This window comes from Lemur catta, chromosome 17 (genome assembly GCF_020740605.2).
Source record: "Lemur catta isolate mLemCat1 chromosome 17, mLemCat1.pri, whole genome shotgun sequence".
In the NCBI taxonomy this organism is placed as follows: domain Eukaryota; kingdom Metazoa; phylum Chordata; class Mammalia; order Primates; family Lemuridae; genus Lemur; species Lemur catta.
In genome coordinates, this window is record NC_059144.1 from 11,239,496 (window position 1) to 11,257,611 (window position 18,116).

General features: G+C 40.7%; 1 protein-coding gene across 1 annotated transcript in view; it reads left to right on the top strand.

Annotated features, from left to right (window-relative positions):
* Positions 1 to 18,116, top strand: part of CFAP61 (cilia and flagella associated protein 61) — a 253,590-nt gene that overhangs the window by 27,430 nt on the left and 208,044 nt on the right. Inside the window, exon 7 of the mRNA XM_045528893.1 lies at positions 7,142 to 7,277. Within this exon, the coding sequence (XP_045384849.1) occupies positions 7,142 to 7,277 (136 nt within the window). The remainder of the gene's footprint in view (positions 1 to 7,141; positions 7,278 to 18,116) is intronic.

Below are 18,116 nucleotides of genomic sequence, written 5' to 3' on the forward strand. Positions count from 1 at the left end.
AGAGCAATTACAGAATTTCACCAGTGATCTTCTTGAGTCCCAGTAAGTGACCCAGCAAATAGAGTTTAGTTAACAGTCCACCACCTGGAGCCATGGTGTGCCAAGATAGACTTTTGGATCAGATCCTGGTGTACAAATGGTGGGGCCTTTTATTGGCCTTACATGTGAAGTCAAAGCACATGGAGCATTTGGGCTTAAATTCCTTCATAATTTTTAAAATCATGACATTTTCCAAGGACTAGAAGCTAAATGGCTCTAAAACCCACTTTGTTTTTTTTTCCTCCACCTTCCTACCTTCTTTCAGACTTTAATAATAGCATTATTTTACCATTATTAGGGTTCACAATATCAAATAAGTCCCAAAGTTGTTTAGTCTCAAGACTTTCCTCTGTGCAAGAATTCAATGTCCAGTTGTATTCTTTATGTTCTAGTTTATTTGGCAGTTGAAAATGGTGTTATTTTGGTCTTTGGCTTGTTTTCTTTGACCTGCGGTCTAACTTTTTCTTATAAAACCCATTTTAAAGTTCTGCAATGAAATACTGCGTAGAGTTTAGAAATGATGGATTGGATTTGCTTTAAAAAAAAGTCCACTAGAGGGCACAAGAGATCTTGGAAAGAAAAAGCTGCTTTGTTTTTACACATCTGAATAAAAAATCTGATCTGCGCCAACTGTAGGATCTCCTACCCCATCTTGGTAAAATGTTGTTTTAACCAGAACACACTGCATTCTTTAGTACTACCACTGAATTGGATTCTCTGTGTTGTTTTTCTTTCTTCGCTGGTTTTTAAAAATATGTACACACATACAGGTTTGAAGAAATATATTTATGGCATTTGAAGTGATAACAGAATTACTTTTTCAATGGCACATTTTTAAATCTAGCTAATGAAATGCAAATCCTCTTTGGATATGGAAAATACCGTCAGGCAGGAAAAAGAAGGCTGTGCCAATATTCTAATGCAAAGGTGGCCTGCTGCTGCTGCTGCTGCTGCTGCTGCTGTTACAGTTCTTAAGTGTGAACTTTCCATTTGTGACTTCACAATGGTTTCTTTGCTGGCAAGGAAATGATGCACACCTTCCTGACGCGGGAAGCTGGCCTACTGATTTTCCACTAGGATTGTAATTATATAGTAGAGCAGTCAGGATGCTGAGGTGATGAAGTGATCTTAGGATCTACATGTCACCAGGCTATTAGGAAGAGTTCCGTGGGGTCCCGGGCACCACATATGCTTGGAAAGCCCAGCTAACTGACATAGTAGAAATGATGAGTGAGTTTGTTCTTTCTTCTTCTCACCTTCCAGGAAGCCAGTGAGAGCCACCAGGTCATCCTTAGCTTTGCCATCTAGGTTTAGAAGACATCCATTCCCCAAGTGAGCAGTTGTTGATTTTTTTAATGTTTAGATTCATCTCCATTTTCATCTGGCAGAGTTTTCAGAATCTAATGGGTATTTTGGTGCCTGAGGGATCAATAAGTCTTTATGAGATGGAACTTTTGTTTCCTCTAAACAAGTTGAAATAAAATATTCTGTAATGGATTACATTAATAAACATATCGCTCCCTGCAAGCCACATTCTGAATGGAAGATGTAAAGGAACTTTGCTTTTCAGAGAATTGTTCTATTTCCATTGCACTTTTTATTGGTGAACTGTAACCCTTGAGTAGTCATCACCATTGGACCAGCTACGTGGCTCTGTGGTGCCAAACTCACAGATAGACGTGGCTTTCCTTGCATCCAAGGCTGTGTTCGTTGCCTTGCTCAGAATGCTTACGTTTAAACATTTTACTGCATGAATTGTTTCCCATAGCTGGGGTGTTTTGTTTCTGTAGGGCTGGACTTTGTCATATGCCATTTGAGACTGTGTGAGGCTGATGTCATACTTTATCATTAGCTCTTGGGCTGATGCAAGATCATAAATTATCAATTACCCCAAGGAATGCATTTAGCAGAACAAGTTCCTCTTTATCCATTTTGGGAAAAAGCTTAAGGGAGAGCCTCTTCAAAACTCCAAGATTTGGATGTTTTTTTCTCATTTTTCCCAGAAGAACTAGTATTGAGGTATGATTATGGATAACTTTGTCAATGGGCTGCTGAGGGCTCATGATTTGGCCTGGAGCCTTGTCTCTCTGAACCTTTGTTCCTGATTTTTATATCCGTAGAGTAATATTTTTGTGTCTATCACATAAATAAAAGCCCATGGTACACAGTTGTTTTTGTGTGATTGCTGTCTTAATTTATTTGAAATGATTAGGATATTGAATTATTTTCCCATTATTTAAAATGTTAATAAATATTGATGCAACCTTTTATTTTTGAAAAAATGTTTGAACATGAATTTATTGGGTATTTTCTTCTCCTAGAATCTTTTTTTTTTTTTTTTTAAGCCGGTATCATCAGGGACTCTTGTTACAGAGAAAAGCCACCTCCTGTTAGCAGCACCCTTTTGGCAGGGTACCTGGGGAAGTGAGTTGTTCCTGAAAGTCAGTGGAAATTCTAGGCTCTTTCAGCTGAGGTTCTGAGGGCTCATGTGGAGAGCAGACACTTGCTGAGGGCTTACTGTGCACCAGGGAGTGGGCTTAAGAGCATTGGTTTGTGTCACCGCATTGCATCTTCACAGCTATTCTTGTCCCCACTGCTTTTGTAGATCAGAAAACCAAGGCTTAGTGTTGAAGTGACTTTGCCAGTTTCTAAATCAATAGTATCAGAAGGCTAAGTAGAGGGCTGTGGAGCCACCAGCATGGGACTCTGGCTACAGACTTCCTAGGCGCACCCCCTCAAACTTAGCAATTGTGCCCCTCGGTGCAGTCAGTGCATGTGGGGCCTCTGGCAAGGTCCCAGCACAGGTAAGGGCCTGATCCATGTTGGCTGTCACTGTTGGGTTGCACACTACAGAACTGCTGTACAACTCCCTCTGGGTGCCCAAAAAGCATATTACCTGGTTAGGAAAATGCCACACTTTGCCATAAGAAATTAACACCAGAACTGGACAATATGGATCCCATGATGATCTTCTCATTGGGTTCCTGGGAAGGGAAGGTGGGAAGGAAGAGTTGCTGGAGGGTGTGGGGTAGAGGGGAGCCTTGAAGGATGCTGGGATGTGGGGTAGGCAAAGTGGTCAGGGTGCTGGATAGGAATAGAGGTAGGAATGAGGGAAGATGGTGAAGGTCCCCTTCTAAGGACAATAAGTACATCAATCATGGCATTGTTGGTGATGAGGGTGGAAAGATGGAGGCAAAGGACCTTGTGCCCATTCCCAAAACAGTGGGGAGCTTGCAAAAGTTTTTCAGTAAAGAAAGCAGAGTTTTGGGTATAGTGGTGTGCCTGTAGTCTCAGCTACTCAGGACACTGAGGCAGGAGGATCACTTGAGGCCAGGAGTTCGAGGCTGCTCTGAGCTATGATTGTGCCTGTGAATAGCCACTGCATTCCAGCCTAGGCAATGCAGCAATGTAGCAAGAGCCTGTCTCACAAAAATTTTTTTTAAGTATTTGTTTTGTGCTTGCCTATTGGGATGAAAAAAGAACAAAACACCAAGTAGAGTTTTAAGATTAGTGATAATGGATGGAATCGCAGAGTTTATACCTGCAGTAGCTGATGGGGACCAAGTGCAGCGATTCAAGCTTCTGTAGTAAGAAACTATCATTCTGCTCACTGATTGTAAATGTTCTCCAAGTGTTCTTTTGGGTCTTTTCTACCTAAGTAATAATAATGACAACAACAATAACACTTATATTCTTATCTTAACATTTATTATTTTTATGACACATGAGAAAACCGTGGTGTAGAGAGGTAAGGTACTATGCCCAAGGTCATAGCTAGGGCAAGGCAGAAGCAGGATCCAGACCCAAGCAGTCTGGCTCCCAGCTCAGGTTTTGACTGCTATGTGGTATCATTTTTTTCTCTAATCTTTTCAAAAGAGCACCATAAGTCTTTGATACGCTTCTGGTGGAGTCTTGGTATACCAGGCCACAGGTGACCAATGATAATGCTCAAAGTGATCACATACACACAAAAATAGCTGGACAAGTGGTCGAGGACTCCTTTTCAGCAGGGCTGAAATAGCTTGAGAAATGACTACAGCATCAGAAGTACAATCATGTGCATTCTAAAAACAGTTGGTGTTTGTTCCTGGTTCCCTGTTTTAGTCTCACCACTACAGAGTCCCACTGATGCGCTGGCATGATGGAATAAGACTTTTTGACAGAGAAAATATTTGCATTCTACACATCTGATAAAGGGCTGATAACAACAATCTACATAGAAATTAAGAAAATTAACAAGAAAAAAATCAAACACCCCCATCAATAAATGGACAAAGGACATGAACAGAAACTTTTCAAAAGAAGACAGAATAATGGCCAGCAAACATGTAAAAAAGTGCTCAACATCTCTAATCATTAGGGAAATGCAAATCAAAACTACAATGAGATATCACCTAACTCCAGTGAGAATGACCTCTATCAAAAAGTCCCAAAACAACAAATGCTGACGTGGATGTGGAGAGATTAGAACACTCTAACACTGCTGGTGGGACTGCAATTTAGTACAACCCCTGTGGAAAGTAATTTGGAGCTATCTCAAAGAGCTAAAAATAGAAATACCATTTGATCTAGCAATCCCACTACTAGGCATCTATCCAAAGGACAAAAAGACATTCTATAATAAAGACATCTGCACTCGAATGTTTATGGCAGCACAAATGACAATTGGAAAGATGTGGAAACAACCCAAGTTTCCATTAATACATAAGTAAATTAATAAAATGTAGTATATGTATACTGTGGAATTCTACTCAGCCACAAAAAATGATGGTGAACTAGCACTTCTTATTTTATCAAGGGTAGGGGTGTTTGAGCCCATCCTTCAAAGTCTGAGGTATGACAAGAATGGAAAAACAAGCACCACATGTACTCACCATCAGATTGGTACTAACTGATCAACAATAAGGTGCTCACATGGTAGTAAGATTCACTGGGTGGCAGTCAGGTGGGAGGGGGGCGGTGGAGGTGGGTAAAATCACAACTAAGGGATGTGGAGCTCATGGCATGGGGGAAGGGCATGCTTGTAGCCCTGGCTTGGGCGAGGCAAAGGCATTATATGTAACCAAAATGTTTGTACCCCCATAATATTTTGAAATAAAAAAAATAAGCTGTCAGTACTTCACTATTAAAAAGAAAAAAGATTGTTCAGTGGTGATGACATCAGAGCCAGATTGATAGTGAAAAACTAAAAAAATAAAAACTGGTTGTCTGGATAAGGACCCCTCGCTATCTCTCCTTCCAGAAAGAGTTGACAAGAGACTAATAATAAGATTCAAGCTGGGGAGTTTGGGGGAAGGTCCCCCCTGGCTGTTATCTTCTGTGTTTTTTCTTCCTTGTACCGTGGTCTGTTGGCCAGCCCTCTCATTAGCCGTGAAGCTTCATAGAGCAGAGACATGATTTTTCAAATATATGTATTTCTTCCATCAAGATATTTTATGTTTTTGTTGAAAAACCAACATCATTCCAGCAGTTATGCCTGTGTCACCAGAGATCAAGGTTTCATCCTGGGAGCAGGTGGAGATTTTCATCCAGAGTGCATGGGGTCATCCAGTTTAAAGCATTTGGGTTCAGGGAGTAGGGCTATGACAGGATCAGGGAATTGCTGCTGCAGGTGTTGGAGGAGTGGTGGCAGGGCTGGCTGGACGGTGACCTCTGGCCCCCAAGCCAAGGACTCCTGTCTCAACTCTTTTACTTCCTGCTATGAATTTTCAAAAGAAGTGTCAAGATACAGGAAGGCTTTTGAAGTGTATTGTCAGCTTAGCATGGTGTGTGAAGGCAGGGCTTATGTCAGCAAACCAAAGTGCATATCATGGCTCTGCTGCCGACTATTTCTGTTGTCTCAAGCAAAGCATTCCTCATCCCCATGAGCCTTGCTCTCCTCCATCTGTAAAGTGAAGATGGCAATGCCTCACTCCCAGGATTACTATGAGAAGTACAGCAACAGAGATCATCTGGCTATAGCTGTGAGCTTGATGTACAGACTGATCACTCAATAGATGGAGCTGCTATTAATGTCAAAGAGAACATACTAGAAAATAAAATGGGATGATGAAGAAGGCAGAGTAATGAAATAAAGTGGGGGGGAAATAAAGGTTAGTAGCCAAGTCAGAAATACTAGAAGAAAAAAATAATAAAGATCTGGAACAGGGAAAGTAGCAGGAAAAAGTACAAGAATAACCCAGATAGGTAAAATAGGGCACTAAATTTACCAAAGAGTATACTAAAAAAAAGAAAAGAATGTTAAATATGGTAGCAAAATGGAGTCCGAGAGCCAGCATCGCCGTGCTTCAATAAGTCAGATTCTTGCTCCCCCCGCCTCTGCTAGTTGTCCAGGTTGCTGTAAATGGTCCTGAGAATGGAAGTCAAGGTGGATGTCCCCAGGATAGTGAGCAGAGGTTCATTACCCTCACCAGCATTTTCCCCACCATGGGGGGAAAAAAGTGTAGCAATGTCTCAGGAATAAAGGGTACCATGCACCAGTGTTTGAAAAATTCATAAACAAGGTTAAGTATTGTTTCTTGTAGTGTTTCTCAGAGTCTTTAATATGTAACTGTGACAGTCCAGGAGGGGGCCTGTAGTAGGTTATTGTTTTTAGGTATTGGAATTATTTGATAGGGGGACTCTGGGGACAATATCATAGAAGTAGTGTTCCTTGGAACACCCTTGGGAAATCCCACCCCCAGCTTCTTGTCCTTTGGCCCATAACAAATGCTGCTCTTCGTTCCATACCCAAACATGCTGATTGTGTTCCTGCTGCCTGGAATGTTCTATTTTCAGGTTTCAAAATGCCTTCCTCCCCTCTGTTCCTTCAGGTCTGAGCTCAGGTGTCCCTCCTCGCAGAGGTCCTCCCTGACCACTTGATCCTCTCATTCTCCATCCCAAAGCATGGGATGCTTTCGGATGCTTTCAAAATATTTGAAATATTTGAAAATTATTTAAATTTGTTACATTTTTATTGTCTGTTTCTCCTATTAGAACGTAAGTTCATTCCATGAGAGTGTTGCTATATCCCTGGCACTTAGAACAGGGTCTGGCATATAGTAGCTGCTCTGTTGAAGGAACAAATGAATGAACACTGAACTTAAGCCTTTCGGTTAAACAGGGTGGAAGATCATGACAACCTCATGCCAGTATTTACGCGCTATGACACAACAGTTCTGAGGGAAACTTACGGCGAATACTTCCTGGCTGAACTAATAGAGGCACAAGATGAAGAGAATCATGCTGTCGTGTGTGAGGTTGGTGACTGATCCACCTGGGGATACACTTAGTGAGAGAAATGAGAGAAATGAGTGATGCTGCTCCTGGTTTTGCAGAGCACCCCTGGAGCTACCATCTCCTCCTCCTTCCCTGTCTCCTTCCCCTCCCCCACCCCTACCGCCTACCCCATCCCTTCTGGGTGGACGACCAGGCAGGCCAGCTTCTGAGCCTTGGCATCACCCCTCTCCCCAGTGTTACTGGCTTTAGGCTTTCTTTTGTGAGGTCCTTTCAGACACCCAGGCTGCTGTAGATTCTTTGCCCTATTCCTAGAGACAGGGGTTAGAGTTAGGGGAAAGGAAAAGGCCCTCCAGGGGTGTGTGAGGGGGTTTCTGAGGGTCCCGATATCTAGACATCAGAGATCACAAGCCAGTGTTCTGCTGGCAGATGGATTTTGTTTGACTTGGAAAGTGATTAATTTGTTCAACTTTTTGTTTTGACATAGTTTCACATTTATAGAAAGTTTTTAAGTACCCAGATGTTAATATTTCACCCCATTTGCATTATCATTCCCTTGCTTGTTTTCCCTAATTTACCTACACACACACACACACATATAAATTTTTTCTGAACCATTTGAGAGTAAGTTACAGACATAATGTTCCTTTACCTCTAAATACTTGAGTATATATTTCCTAAAAACAAGGATGTTCTCTTACATAACTACAGTACTCTGATCAAAATCAAGCAATTACAATTCCTACAATGCTATTATCTCATCTACAGACCTTATGCAGATTTACTGAATGTCCCAATAATGTTCTTTCTGGCAGAAATAATTCCAGGTCATTCATTACATTCAGGTACCCTGTCTCTTCAGTCTCTTTTAATCTGGAATAACACCCTGGTCCATCTTTATCTTTTGTGATGATTGCATTTTTGAAGAGTATAGGTCAGTTACTTTGTAACATGTCTCCCAATTTGGATTTGTTCAATGTTTCCTTATTATTTGGTTCATGTTATATATGATTAAATTTTGTTGAACTAGTGACTAACATAAAAATTCAGGAAGTGTATGTAACAACTGGAATGTCTAGCTTTTCTAAAAATATCAGATCTGGCCTATTGGGCCTGAAAGACAGAACCCACATCCTCATTCTTCACGTACTCATTTCTCGTTATCTGCTAAAACTGCAAGAGCTGTTTAATGTCTATTACTTTTATTGAAACTTGGAATCAAAATTTCTCTTATTTGGATAATAAGAGCAGTCTGAGGCCTTGTTCTACATCAGAGGTTCTCAAACTAGATGCATATGAAAATCACCTGGAAGACTTTTAGGCTATCCATACTATGCTGAGGGACTTGGATCCAGAATATATAAAGAACTCTTACAACAATAAAGAGACAAATAATCCAATAAAATGTGGGCAGAAGATTTGAATAGACATTTCTCAACCAATAAGAACATGAAAAGATGTTCAAAATTAAGGAGATGAAAATCAAAACCACATTGAGATACCATTTTACTTCTGTTAGGATGATTATAATAAAAAAGAAGGACAATAATGAGTGTTGGCAAGGATGTAGAGAAATTGAAACTCTCATACATTGCTGGTGGGAGTATAAAATGGTGCAGCCGTTTTGGAAAACAGTCTGCCATTTCCTCTAAAAGTTAAACATAGAGTTATCATTTGACCCAGCAATTCCATGCCTAGATTTGAAAACACATCCACACAAAGACTTGTGCACAAATGTTCACAGCAGCATTATTAATAATATCCAAAAAGTGGAGACAGCCCAAGTGTTCATCTACTAAATGTGGTGTATCCATACAATGGAATATTATTAGGAAATAAAAGAGAATGAAGCACACTGATACACACTACAACATATTTGAACCTTGAAAACATTCTAGGTAAAACAAGCCAGATGTGAAGACCACATATTGTATGAGCACATTCATATGAAAGCCTAGAATAGGCAAGTCCCTAGAGACAGAAAGTAGATTAGTGTCTGGAGGGAGAGGGGAATGAATGGGAAGTGACCAATAATGGGTATGGGGTTTCTTTGGGGGTGGAGGAGATGAAAATAGTGATGATGGGTACACAACATTGTGAATATACCCAAAACCACTGAATTGTATACTTTTTAAAGGGTTATTTTTATAGTAGGTGAATTATATCAATTTTTGAAAATCCTGATGCTAGGAGAGCACTCAAGCCAATTAAATCAATCTCTTGGGGTGGGACACAATCTGGACTTTTTAAAACCTCCCCAGATGATTCTAATATGCAGTCTAGGTGGTGAACCACTTATCTGTATGATGATAAAACACATCTGGTGAAGAATGGGATGAATTTACAGACATATGGGCATAAGTTTCTGAAGGTGAGAACTGCCCTTAAAAATTAGATTCTGAGGTACTACATTGAAAGGATTTTATTTTTATTTTATTTTTTAGAATTTTATTTTTTCATATTTAAGTTTTTGCACTGTCCTTTAAGGACTTGCTTTCACATATTCTCATCTGGAAATTAGCTTCAGGCTAATGATTAAGGAAGGGTCAGGAAGTATTGGGCCCAGCAGCACCATTTGGGAAAATTATGTCTTGACACAGCTAGACAAAAATTACTGAGAAGTAAAATGCTTCCTACAGACGCCAATAAGGACCTTTAATGACCAAGCTGTACCCATCAAGTTTAATCAGGCCTTTGTTTTTGGAAGGCTTTTAATTCTTTGGTTTCAAGGTGGTAGTTTCACCCCAAATCACTTGAGTTAGTGCTTGTGGAGAAGCTTCCCCCAAATGTTTCACACTTCCTGTGTGTGTAAGCAAACATAAGTGCAAAGCTGCAGGCTGAAAGCTGCAGTCCCAACCCTGCAAGGATCCTCTGGTGTCTCAAAATAGGCAGAAGGAGTCCAGCTTAATCTCCTCCCAAAGGCCAGGCTGCCTCAGGCATCAGAGGCTTTGTGTTCTGTAGAGATGAGTCCATGGACCTCGATCTTAATATGGAAGCGCAGAAATAGGACCTATGAGCCGGGATCTGGGAGGAGACCTCCAATCTGCACCGAGCCATGTCTGATGTCTGAAGCCTTTTGGAGTTTAAGATCAATGCTGTTACTACCCTCCCACCTGCCTCCCTGGGGGCCTTTTAGGAGCTCATTCTGGCTCAGGAGGGCTGATTATTAAATCCTCAGGAACTTTGCAAGCTGCTTGTTAAACACAGCCATTATTAAAAATTAAATTATATAAACTTACTGTGTAATAAATTATATTAAAACAAAGTTAATAAACTCTCAAGATTCATCACTTCCAATTATTTTACTATTTTTTAAATTTCAAAATATTAAGGGGGCACAAATGTTTTTGCTACATGGATACCTTGTATAATGCTTAAGCTGGGGCTTTTAATGTGCCCATCACCAAAACAGTGTTCGTTGTACTGTATAGGTAAGTTTTTACCCCTCACCCCTTCCCACCCTCTCCCAATTCTTGGTTTCCAATGAGCTTTCTATCTCTTTGTGCCCTTGTGTGCCCATCATTTCACTCTCATTTATTAGTGAGAACATGTGGTATTTGTTTTTCCATTCCTGAGATAACTTCACTTAGGATAATGATCTCCAGTTCCATCCAAGTTTCTGCAAAAGACATTATTTCATTCCTTTTTGTGGTTGAATAGTATATACACATACCAAATTTTCTTAGGCCACTCATGAACTGATGGGCACTTACGTTGATTCCACATCTTTGCAACTGCAAATTGTGTTGTGATAAACATTTGGGTGTAGGTATCTTTTTGACAAAATGACTTCTTTTCCTTTGGGTAGATACCTAGTAGTGGAATTGCTGGGTTGAATGGTAAGTCTATATTTATTTCTTTGAGGAATCTCCATACTGTTTTCCATAGAGGTTGTACTAATTTGCAGTTCCAACAAGCCTTCTTTTCTCACTCCATCTATGTCAGCATCTGTTGGTTTTTGACCTTTTAATAATAGCCATTCTGACAGGGGTAAGGTGGTTAAAACCTCATTGTGGTTTTAATTTGCATTGCATGATGTTAGTGATGTTGAGCATTTTTCATATGTCTATTGGCCATTTGTCTATCTTCTTTTGAAAAACTTCTGTTCATATCTTTTGCCCACGTTTTTACTGGGGTTGTTTATTTTTTCTTGCTGATTTGTTTGAGTTCCTTGTAGGTTCTGGATATTAGTCCTTTATTGGATGTAGAGTTTGTGAATTTTTTCTCCCATTCTGTAAGTTGTCTGTTTACTCTGGTTATTATTTTCTTTGCTGTACAGAAGCTTTTAAATTTAATTAAGTCCCATTTATTTATTTTTATTGTTGCTGTATTTGACTTTGGGATGTTAATCATAAATGCTTTACCTAGGCCAATGTCTAGAAGAGTTTTTCCTGTATTTTCTTCTAGAATTTTTATTGTTTCATGCCTCACATTTAAGCCCTTTATCCATCTTGAACTAATTTTTGCATATGGCAAGAGATAGGGGTCCTGCTTCATTCTTCTGCCTGTGGCTATCCAGTTTTCCTAGCACCATTTACTGAATAGGGCTTCCTTGCCCAGTGTATGTTGTTGTCTGATTTGTCAAAGATCAGTTGTTTGTAGATAGATGGTTTTATTTCTGGGTTCTCTATTCTGTTCCATTGGTCTATGTCTCTACTTTTATACAGGTACTATGCTGTTTTGGTTACAATAGCCTTGTAGTATAATTTGAATTCAGGTAATGTGATGCCTCCAGATTTGTTCTTTTTGCTTAAGATTGCTTTGGCCATTCAGGCTCTTTTTTGACTCCAAATGAAGTGTGGAATTATTTTTTCTAGATCTGTGAAATATGCATTGGTACTTTGATGGGGATCACGTTGAATCTGTAACCCAATTTGGGCAGCATGGACATTTGAATGATGTTAATTCTACCAAACCATGAGCATGAGATGTTTTCTTTCCATTTGTTTGTGTCATCTATGATTTCTTTCATCAGTGTTTCCTAGTTCTCCTTGTAGAGCTTTTTCATCTCCTTGGTTAAGTATAGTCCTAGGTACTTTATTAATATTTTCTTTGCAGCTGTTGTAAATGGTGTTGAGTCCTTGATTTGACTCTCAGCTTAACCATTATTAGTATATAGAAATGCTACTGATTTGTGTGCATTGATTTTGTAGCGGAGATTTTGCTGAATTTATTCATCAATTTTAGGAGTTTTTTGGTGGAGTCTTTGGGTTTTCTAGATGTAAAATCGTATCATCAGCAAATGGATAGTTTGACCTTCTCTTTTCTGATTTGGATGCCCTTTGTTTCTTTATCTTGTCTGATTGGTCTGGCTAGGACTTCCAGTACTATACTGAATAGAAGTGGTGGCAGTGGGAACCCTTATCTTGTTCCAGTACCTAGGAGGAATGCTTTCAACTTTTCCCCATTCAGTATGATTTTGGGTATGGGTTTGTCATATATGGCTTTTATAATGTTGAGGTATGTTCCTTCTATGCCTAGTTTGTTGAGGGTTTTTATCATGAAAGGGTACTGGATTTTACTGCTTTGTTTTTGCTTCTCTTTATGTGGTGAATCACATTTATTGATTTGCATATATTAAATCATCCTTGCATCCCCGGGATGAAGCCCACTATATCATGGTGAATTATTTTTTTGATGTGCTGTTGAATTTGATTTGCTAGTATTTTGTTGAGGATTTTTACATCCATGTTTACAAGACATATTGGTCTGTAGTTTTTTATTTTTGTTATGTCCTTTTCTGGCTTTGGTATCAAGTTGATACTGGCTCATAGAATGAGTTAGAGAAGATTGCCTCCTTCTCAATATCGTGGAGTAATTTCGGTAGGATAGGTACTAGTTCTTTGTAGGTCTGGTAGAATTCTGCTGTGAATCTGTCTGGTCTGGGCTTTTTTTGGTTGGGAGACTTTTTTTATTACTGCTTTAATCTCATTGCTCATTATTGGTCTGTTCAGGATTTCTGTTTCTTCTTGATTCAGACTTGGGAGGTTGTGTATTTCCAGGAATTTATCCATTTCCTCTACATTTTCTAGTTTGTGTGTGTAGAGATTTTTGTAATATTCGTGGATGATATTTTGTATTTCTGTGGTATCAGTTGTACTGCTCCTTTTTCATTTCTCATTGAGCTTATTTGAGTCCTTTCTTTTCTATGTCTGATTAATCTGGCTAGTGGTCTATTGATTTTGTTTATCTTTTAAAAGAATCAACTTTTTATTTCTTCAATCCTTTGTAATTTTTTTTGGTTTCCATTTTATTTAGTTCTATAGTGAGCTTTGTTATTTCTTTTCTTCTGCTGGCTTTGGGTTTGATTTGCTCTTCTTTTTCTAGTTCCTTGAGATATGCCATTAGGTTGTTAATTTGTGATCTTTCTGCCTCTTTAATGTAGGCATTTAAGGCTATAAACTTTCCCATTAGGATGCTTTTACAACATACTACAGATTTTCATAGTTTGTGTCCCCTTTGTTGTTCATTTTGAAAAATCTTTTGATTTCTATCTTAATTTCATCATTGACCCAAGGATCATTCATTAGCAGGTTGTTTAATTTTCATGACTTCGTGTAGATTTGAGCATTTCACTTGGAATTGATTTCTAGTTTTATTTCACTATGGTCTGAGGAGATACATTGTATGATTTTGATTTTTTTTTAAATTTGATGACACTTGTTTTGTTGGCTAAGATATGATTCTCTAAGATTCTCTAAGATTTTAGAGAACGTCCCATGTGCTGATGAGAAGTATGTATATTCCATAGTTTGGGGGTAGAATGTTCTGAAATGTCTGTTAGGTCCATTTGTTCTGGAGTCCCATTTAATTCCAGTGTTTCTTTACTGATTTTCTGCTTCAATGATCTGTCCAGTTCTGTGAGTGAGGGATTGAAATCCCCAGCAATTACAATGCTACTGTTTATTTCTTGGCTTAGATATAGTAGAATTGTTTTGTGAATCTGGGAGCTCCTGTGTTAGGTGCATATATATTTAGGATTATTATGTCTTCTTGTTGAATTGTTTCCTTTACCATTATATAATAACCATCTTAGTCTGTTTTTACCATTGTTGATTTAAAGTCTATTTTATCTGATATGAGAATGGCTACACCTGCTTGCTTTTGTTTCTGTTTGTATAGAATATTTTTTCTGGCCTTTTATCTTGAGTCCTTGCAAGTCCTTGCAAGTCCTTGCAAGTTAGATGTGTTTCTTGGAAACTATATATACTTGGGGTGTGTTTTTTAATCCATTCAGCCAGTCTGTGTCTTTTAAGTAAAGCATTAAGACCATTCACATTCAGTGTTAGTATTGATATGTGGAATACTATTCTGTTCATCATGTTGGATGATACCTTGTTGTTTTGTTTTCCCTCTTATGGTACTGTTTTATAAGAGCTGTGAGTTTTAACTTTCGGATGTTTTTATACTGGCAGGTATTTATTGTGCCATTCCATGTATAATGCAGTTCTGAGTATTTCCTGTAGGGCATTCTAGTTGTGACAAATTCTCTTAGTGTTTTCTTACCTAGAATAGTGTTTATTTCTCCATCACTTATGAAACTTAGTTTTGCAGGATACAGAATTCTTGGCTGATGGTTATTCTGTTTGAGAAGACTAAAAGTGGGGAGATTTGGTGGTGAAGGTGGCAGCAGTGGCTCTTGGGCAGATCTTGCAAGGTCATCTCTGAACTGTATCTATAAGTTTCTTCCCGATCTTCCTTGAGTCTTCTAGATTTGTGTAGTAAGGAAAGGTCTCCCCTATCATGGGGAGTGGAGACCTGGTAAGTGGAGGGAGACCTCGGTTGGGAAGGACTGAGGCTGGAGATGGACTGGAGTTGGAGATGGAATTTGGCAGGAGGTGGGGGTGGGGGTAAAAAAAAGGAGTAGATAAACAAAAAGGAAAAATATGGGGCCCCAATCCCTTCTGGCTTATAAGGTTTCTGCTGATAAATGTACTGTTAGTCTGATGAATTTTCCTTTGTAGGTTAATTTTTGCTTTTGCTGCTTGTAGAATTTCCTCCATTTTGATTTTGGCCAAGTTGATGACTGTGTATCTTGGAGATGTCCTATTTGCTATGAATATTCCTGGTGTTCGATGATCATCTTATATCTGGATCTCTGAATCTCTGGTGATACCAGAGAAGTTCTCTTCAACAATTCCATCAAATAGGTTTTCCTTTTTTCTTTTTTTTCTTTTCCCTTAGGGATGCTTATAATTTGTAAATTGGCTCACTTCACATAGTCCCATATTTCTCTGAGTGATTGTTCATTATTCTTTATTTTCTTTTCTGCATCTTTGATTGACTGGGTTAGTTTGAGAGCCTTGTCTTCTAGTTCTGAGATTCTTTCTTCTGCTTGGTCTAGCCTATTATTGAAGCTTTCTGCTTTATTTCAAAATTCCTTAAATGACTCTTTCATTTCTTTAAGTTCTATTATATCCTTTTTTATGTTGTCTATCTCTTTAGTAAGTTTTTCATTTGTGTCCTGAAGTATTTTTTTTTTTTTTGGCTTCTTTTTGTTTGTTTTCAACTTTCTCTTAAATCCCAGTCATCTTATTTGCCATCCATATTCTGAATTCTATTTATGACATTTCAACAATTTCCTTTTGGTTGGGATCTGTTGCTGTAGAGCTATTGTGATCCCTTGGGGGTGTCTAACTAGCTTGTTTTCTTCATGTTGCCAGAGTTCTTTTGCTGGTTTCTTCTCATCTGAAACATTTTCTCTCAGCTCAGGGCAGGTAGGTTTGCAGTGCACCTATTCTCCTTTGCTGGGAACTTTTCTACCTAATGAGAAGGAGAAGTCCTGAGATGGTGTTTTTGTGACCTACTCTGGAGATTGACCCGGCAAGGGAAGGGCGGATGCACTGAGAGCCTATAATGCAGCTGTTCTGTGTTGTCCCATTCCCCTGTGATTGTCACAGTTCAAAGTGGTGCTGGATGATCTTCGTGCAGAATGGTGGGTTGTTCCCCAAGCTGCTGTTGGAAGCTTGGGTTGGGGGCTGAGTGAGTCCTTCTCCACTGAGGCTGGCATTGCTGGAGATTGCACTGCTCCATCTCCCCACAGTGGTGACAATGGCCGCTGGGAGAGGCTATCTAGGCAGTGATCATGGATGTCAGGGCTGCAGGTGTTGGATCCTATCCAGCCCAGATGTGATGGTGGCTGGAGGCTAGCGGGTCACTGGCAGAGTGTTGGACTGTGGGACAGTTCCTGCCAGGCAGCCAGTGGGAGCAGTGGTGGGGCCATGGGTTCTGGAAACAGTGCTGCAGCCTTCAGGGCAAAGCTGCACTGCCGGGTGGCAGTACTGCAGCCTTGGGGGTGGGGCTGTGGGGCCCGAGGGCAGGGTCATGGGATGGGGTGGCAGTACTGAAGCCTTGGAGACAGAGCTGCAGGGCTGGGCCACAGCACAGGAACCATGGGGGCAGAGCCATGGGGCTGAGTGGGAGCATGGGGGTTATGGGGGTGGGGCCAGGCAGCTGGGACTCTCCCCCATCCAGGTCCCAGAGGCAGCTGCTACGGGGCCTTCAGGTTGCATCTATGGCACCCATTCTGCTCAAATCCCCATGGGAGGGAGGGGTGCTCATCTTCCAGTCATGGGGTACAGGAGAGTGTCCTCTTTGCCTGCTCCCTCTAAGCCCTGTGTAGACCAGGTGCTCTGGACCTGAGAGCTCAGAATGGCATCGATTGCAGCACCCAAGGAATGGAAGCCACCAGGTCCCTGCTATGGCTGCTCTCTGGTGCAATGTCGCTGCACAGACTCCAAGCAGCTCCCGAATCAGTCTGGAGGTCTGCAGTGATGGTCAGGGCCCCCTCACAGCTTGGGTGGCAGCATCTATCTGCAGGGGTAGTGTGGAGCCCTGGGGATCTCTCCTCCTGTCCTTCCTGCATGTGGATTGCCCCCTACCCCAGGTACCTTACAGTCCTGCCAAGTGAATCACCCTGTCACCTTCATTCTCAGTGTTCCCCATTGCTTCTCCAATGTTTCACAATGCACTTTACAAGAAGGCCCATAGGTGGGCATCCACTTGCAACTCTCGATCCTCTCCTTGAGAGCAGCATGCACAGGCTGCTTCTCGTCTACCATCTTGCCCCTCCTTCACAATTGTTTTACTATCGTCTATGCTTTTGAGGTCTGTATGTCTACAGTCTCTATATAGTGGATATGATATATAACAACATGCTACCGCACATGTCTTCCCAACTGCATGTTCAGTGACATTACTTTGGTAGCTCTAAATTGGCCACCATGAGAGTATTTACACTGCAGAAATCAGCAAATGCTACAAATCCAGGTGTTTTTCCCCCGAATACTGATTAGGCACTTACCGGCACACCATGCTTCAAGGCAGCCACCACTGACCAGAGATAACAGAACAGAGTACATCATGTCTATCTCTGCCCAGACCAGCCATGCCAGTTACAGGCCGTGCAGGCAGAATGCCTGAGAGCTGTGCCTGTGCCCTGTAGGAAACCCTGAAAGGCTTTTCATTTTGAGGACTTTCTTCAGCTTGATAGCTTCTTTGGAGGAGTTTTGAGTTATCACTTTGCTACAAGTTCCTCGTCACAACTGTATCCTGGCTTCCCTTGACATCTGGTGTTTACTCCAAGCTGAGGTTTCAGGGAAGGGAAGTTGGAGGCCAAGGGCGGCTCTTAAAGACAGATGGGCAGAGTGTCTGCTTTGGCACCAACCAGGGCATGGGCAGCAGTGGTCTGAGTAAGCCCCACCGACCTGCAGGTGGGGAGAGCCTGCCAGGTCAGCCATGCGCTTGGCATCAGGAAGAGAGGACCAAAGTTGGCCATGGTCACAATGAGGGCAAAACCCTCGCTGTGGAATATTGTCACCCAAAAAGGGATGGGTGGCTGTAGGGCTTTTTGGATGGAAGCA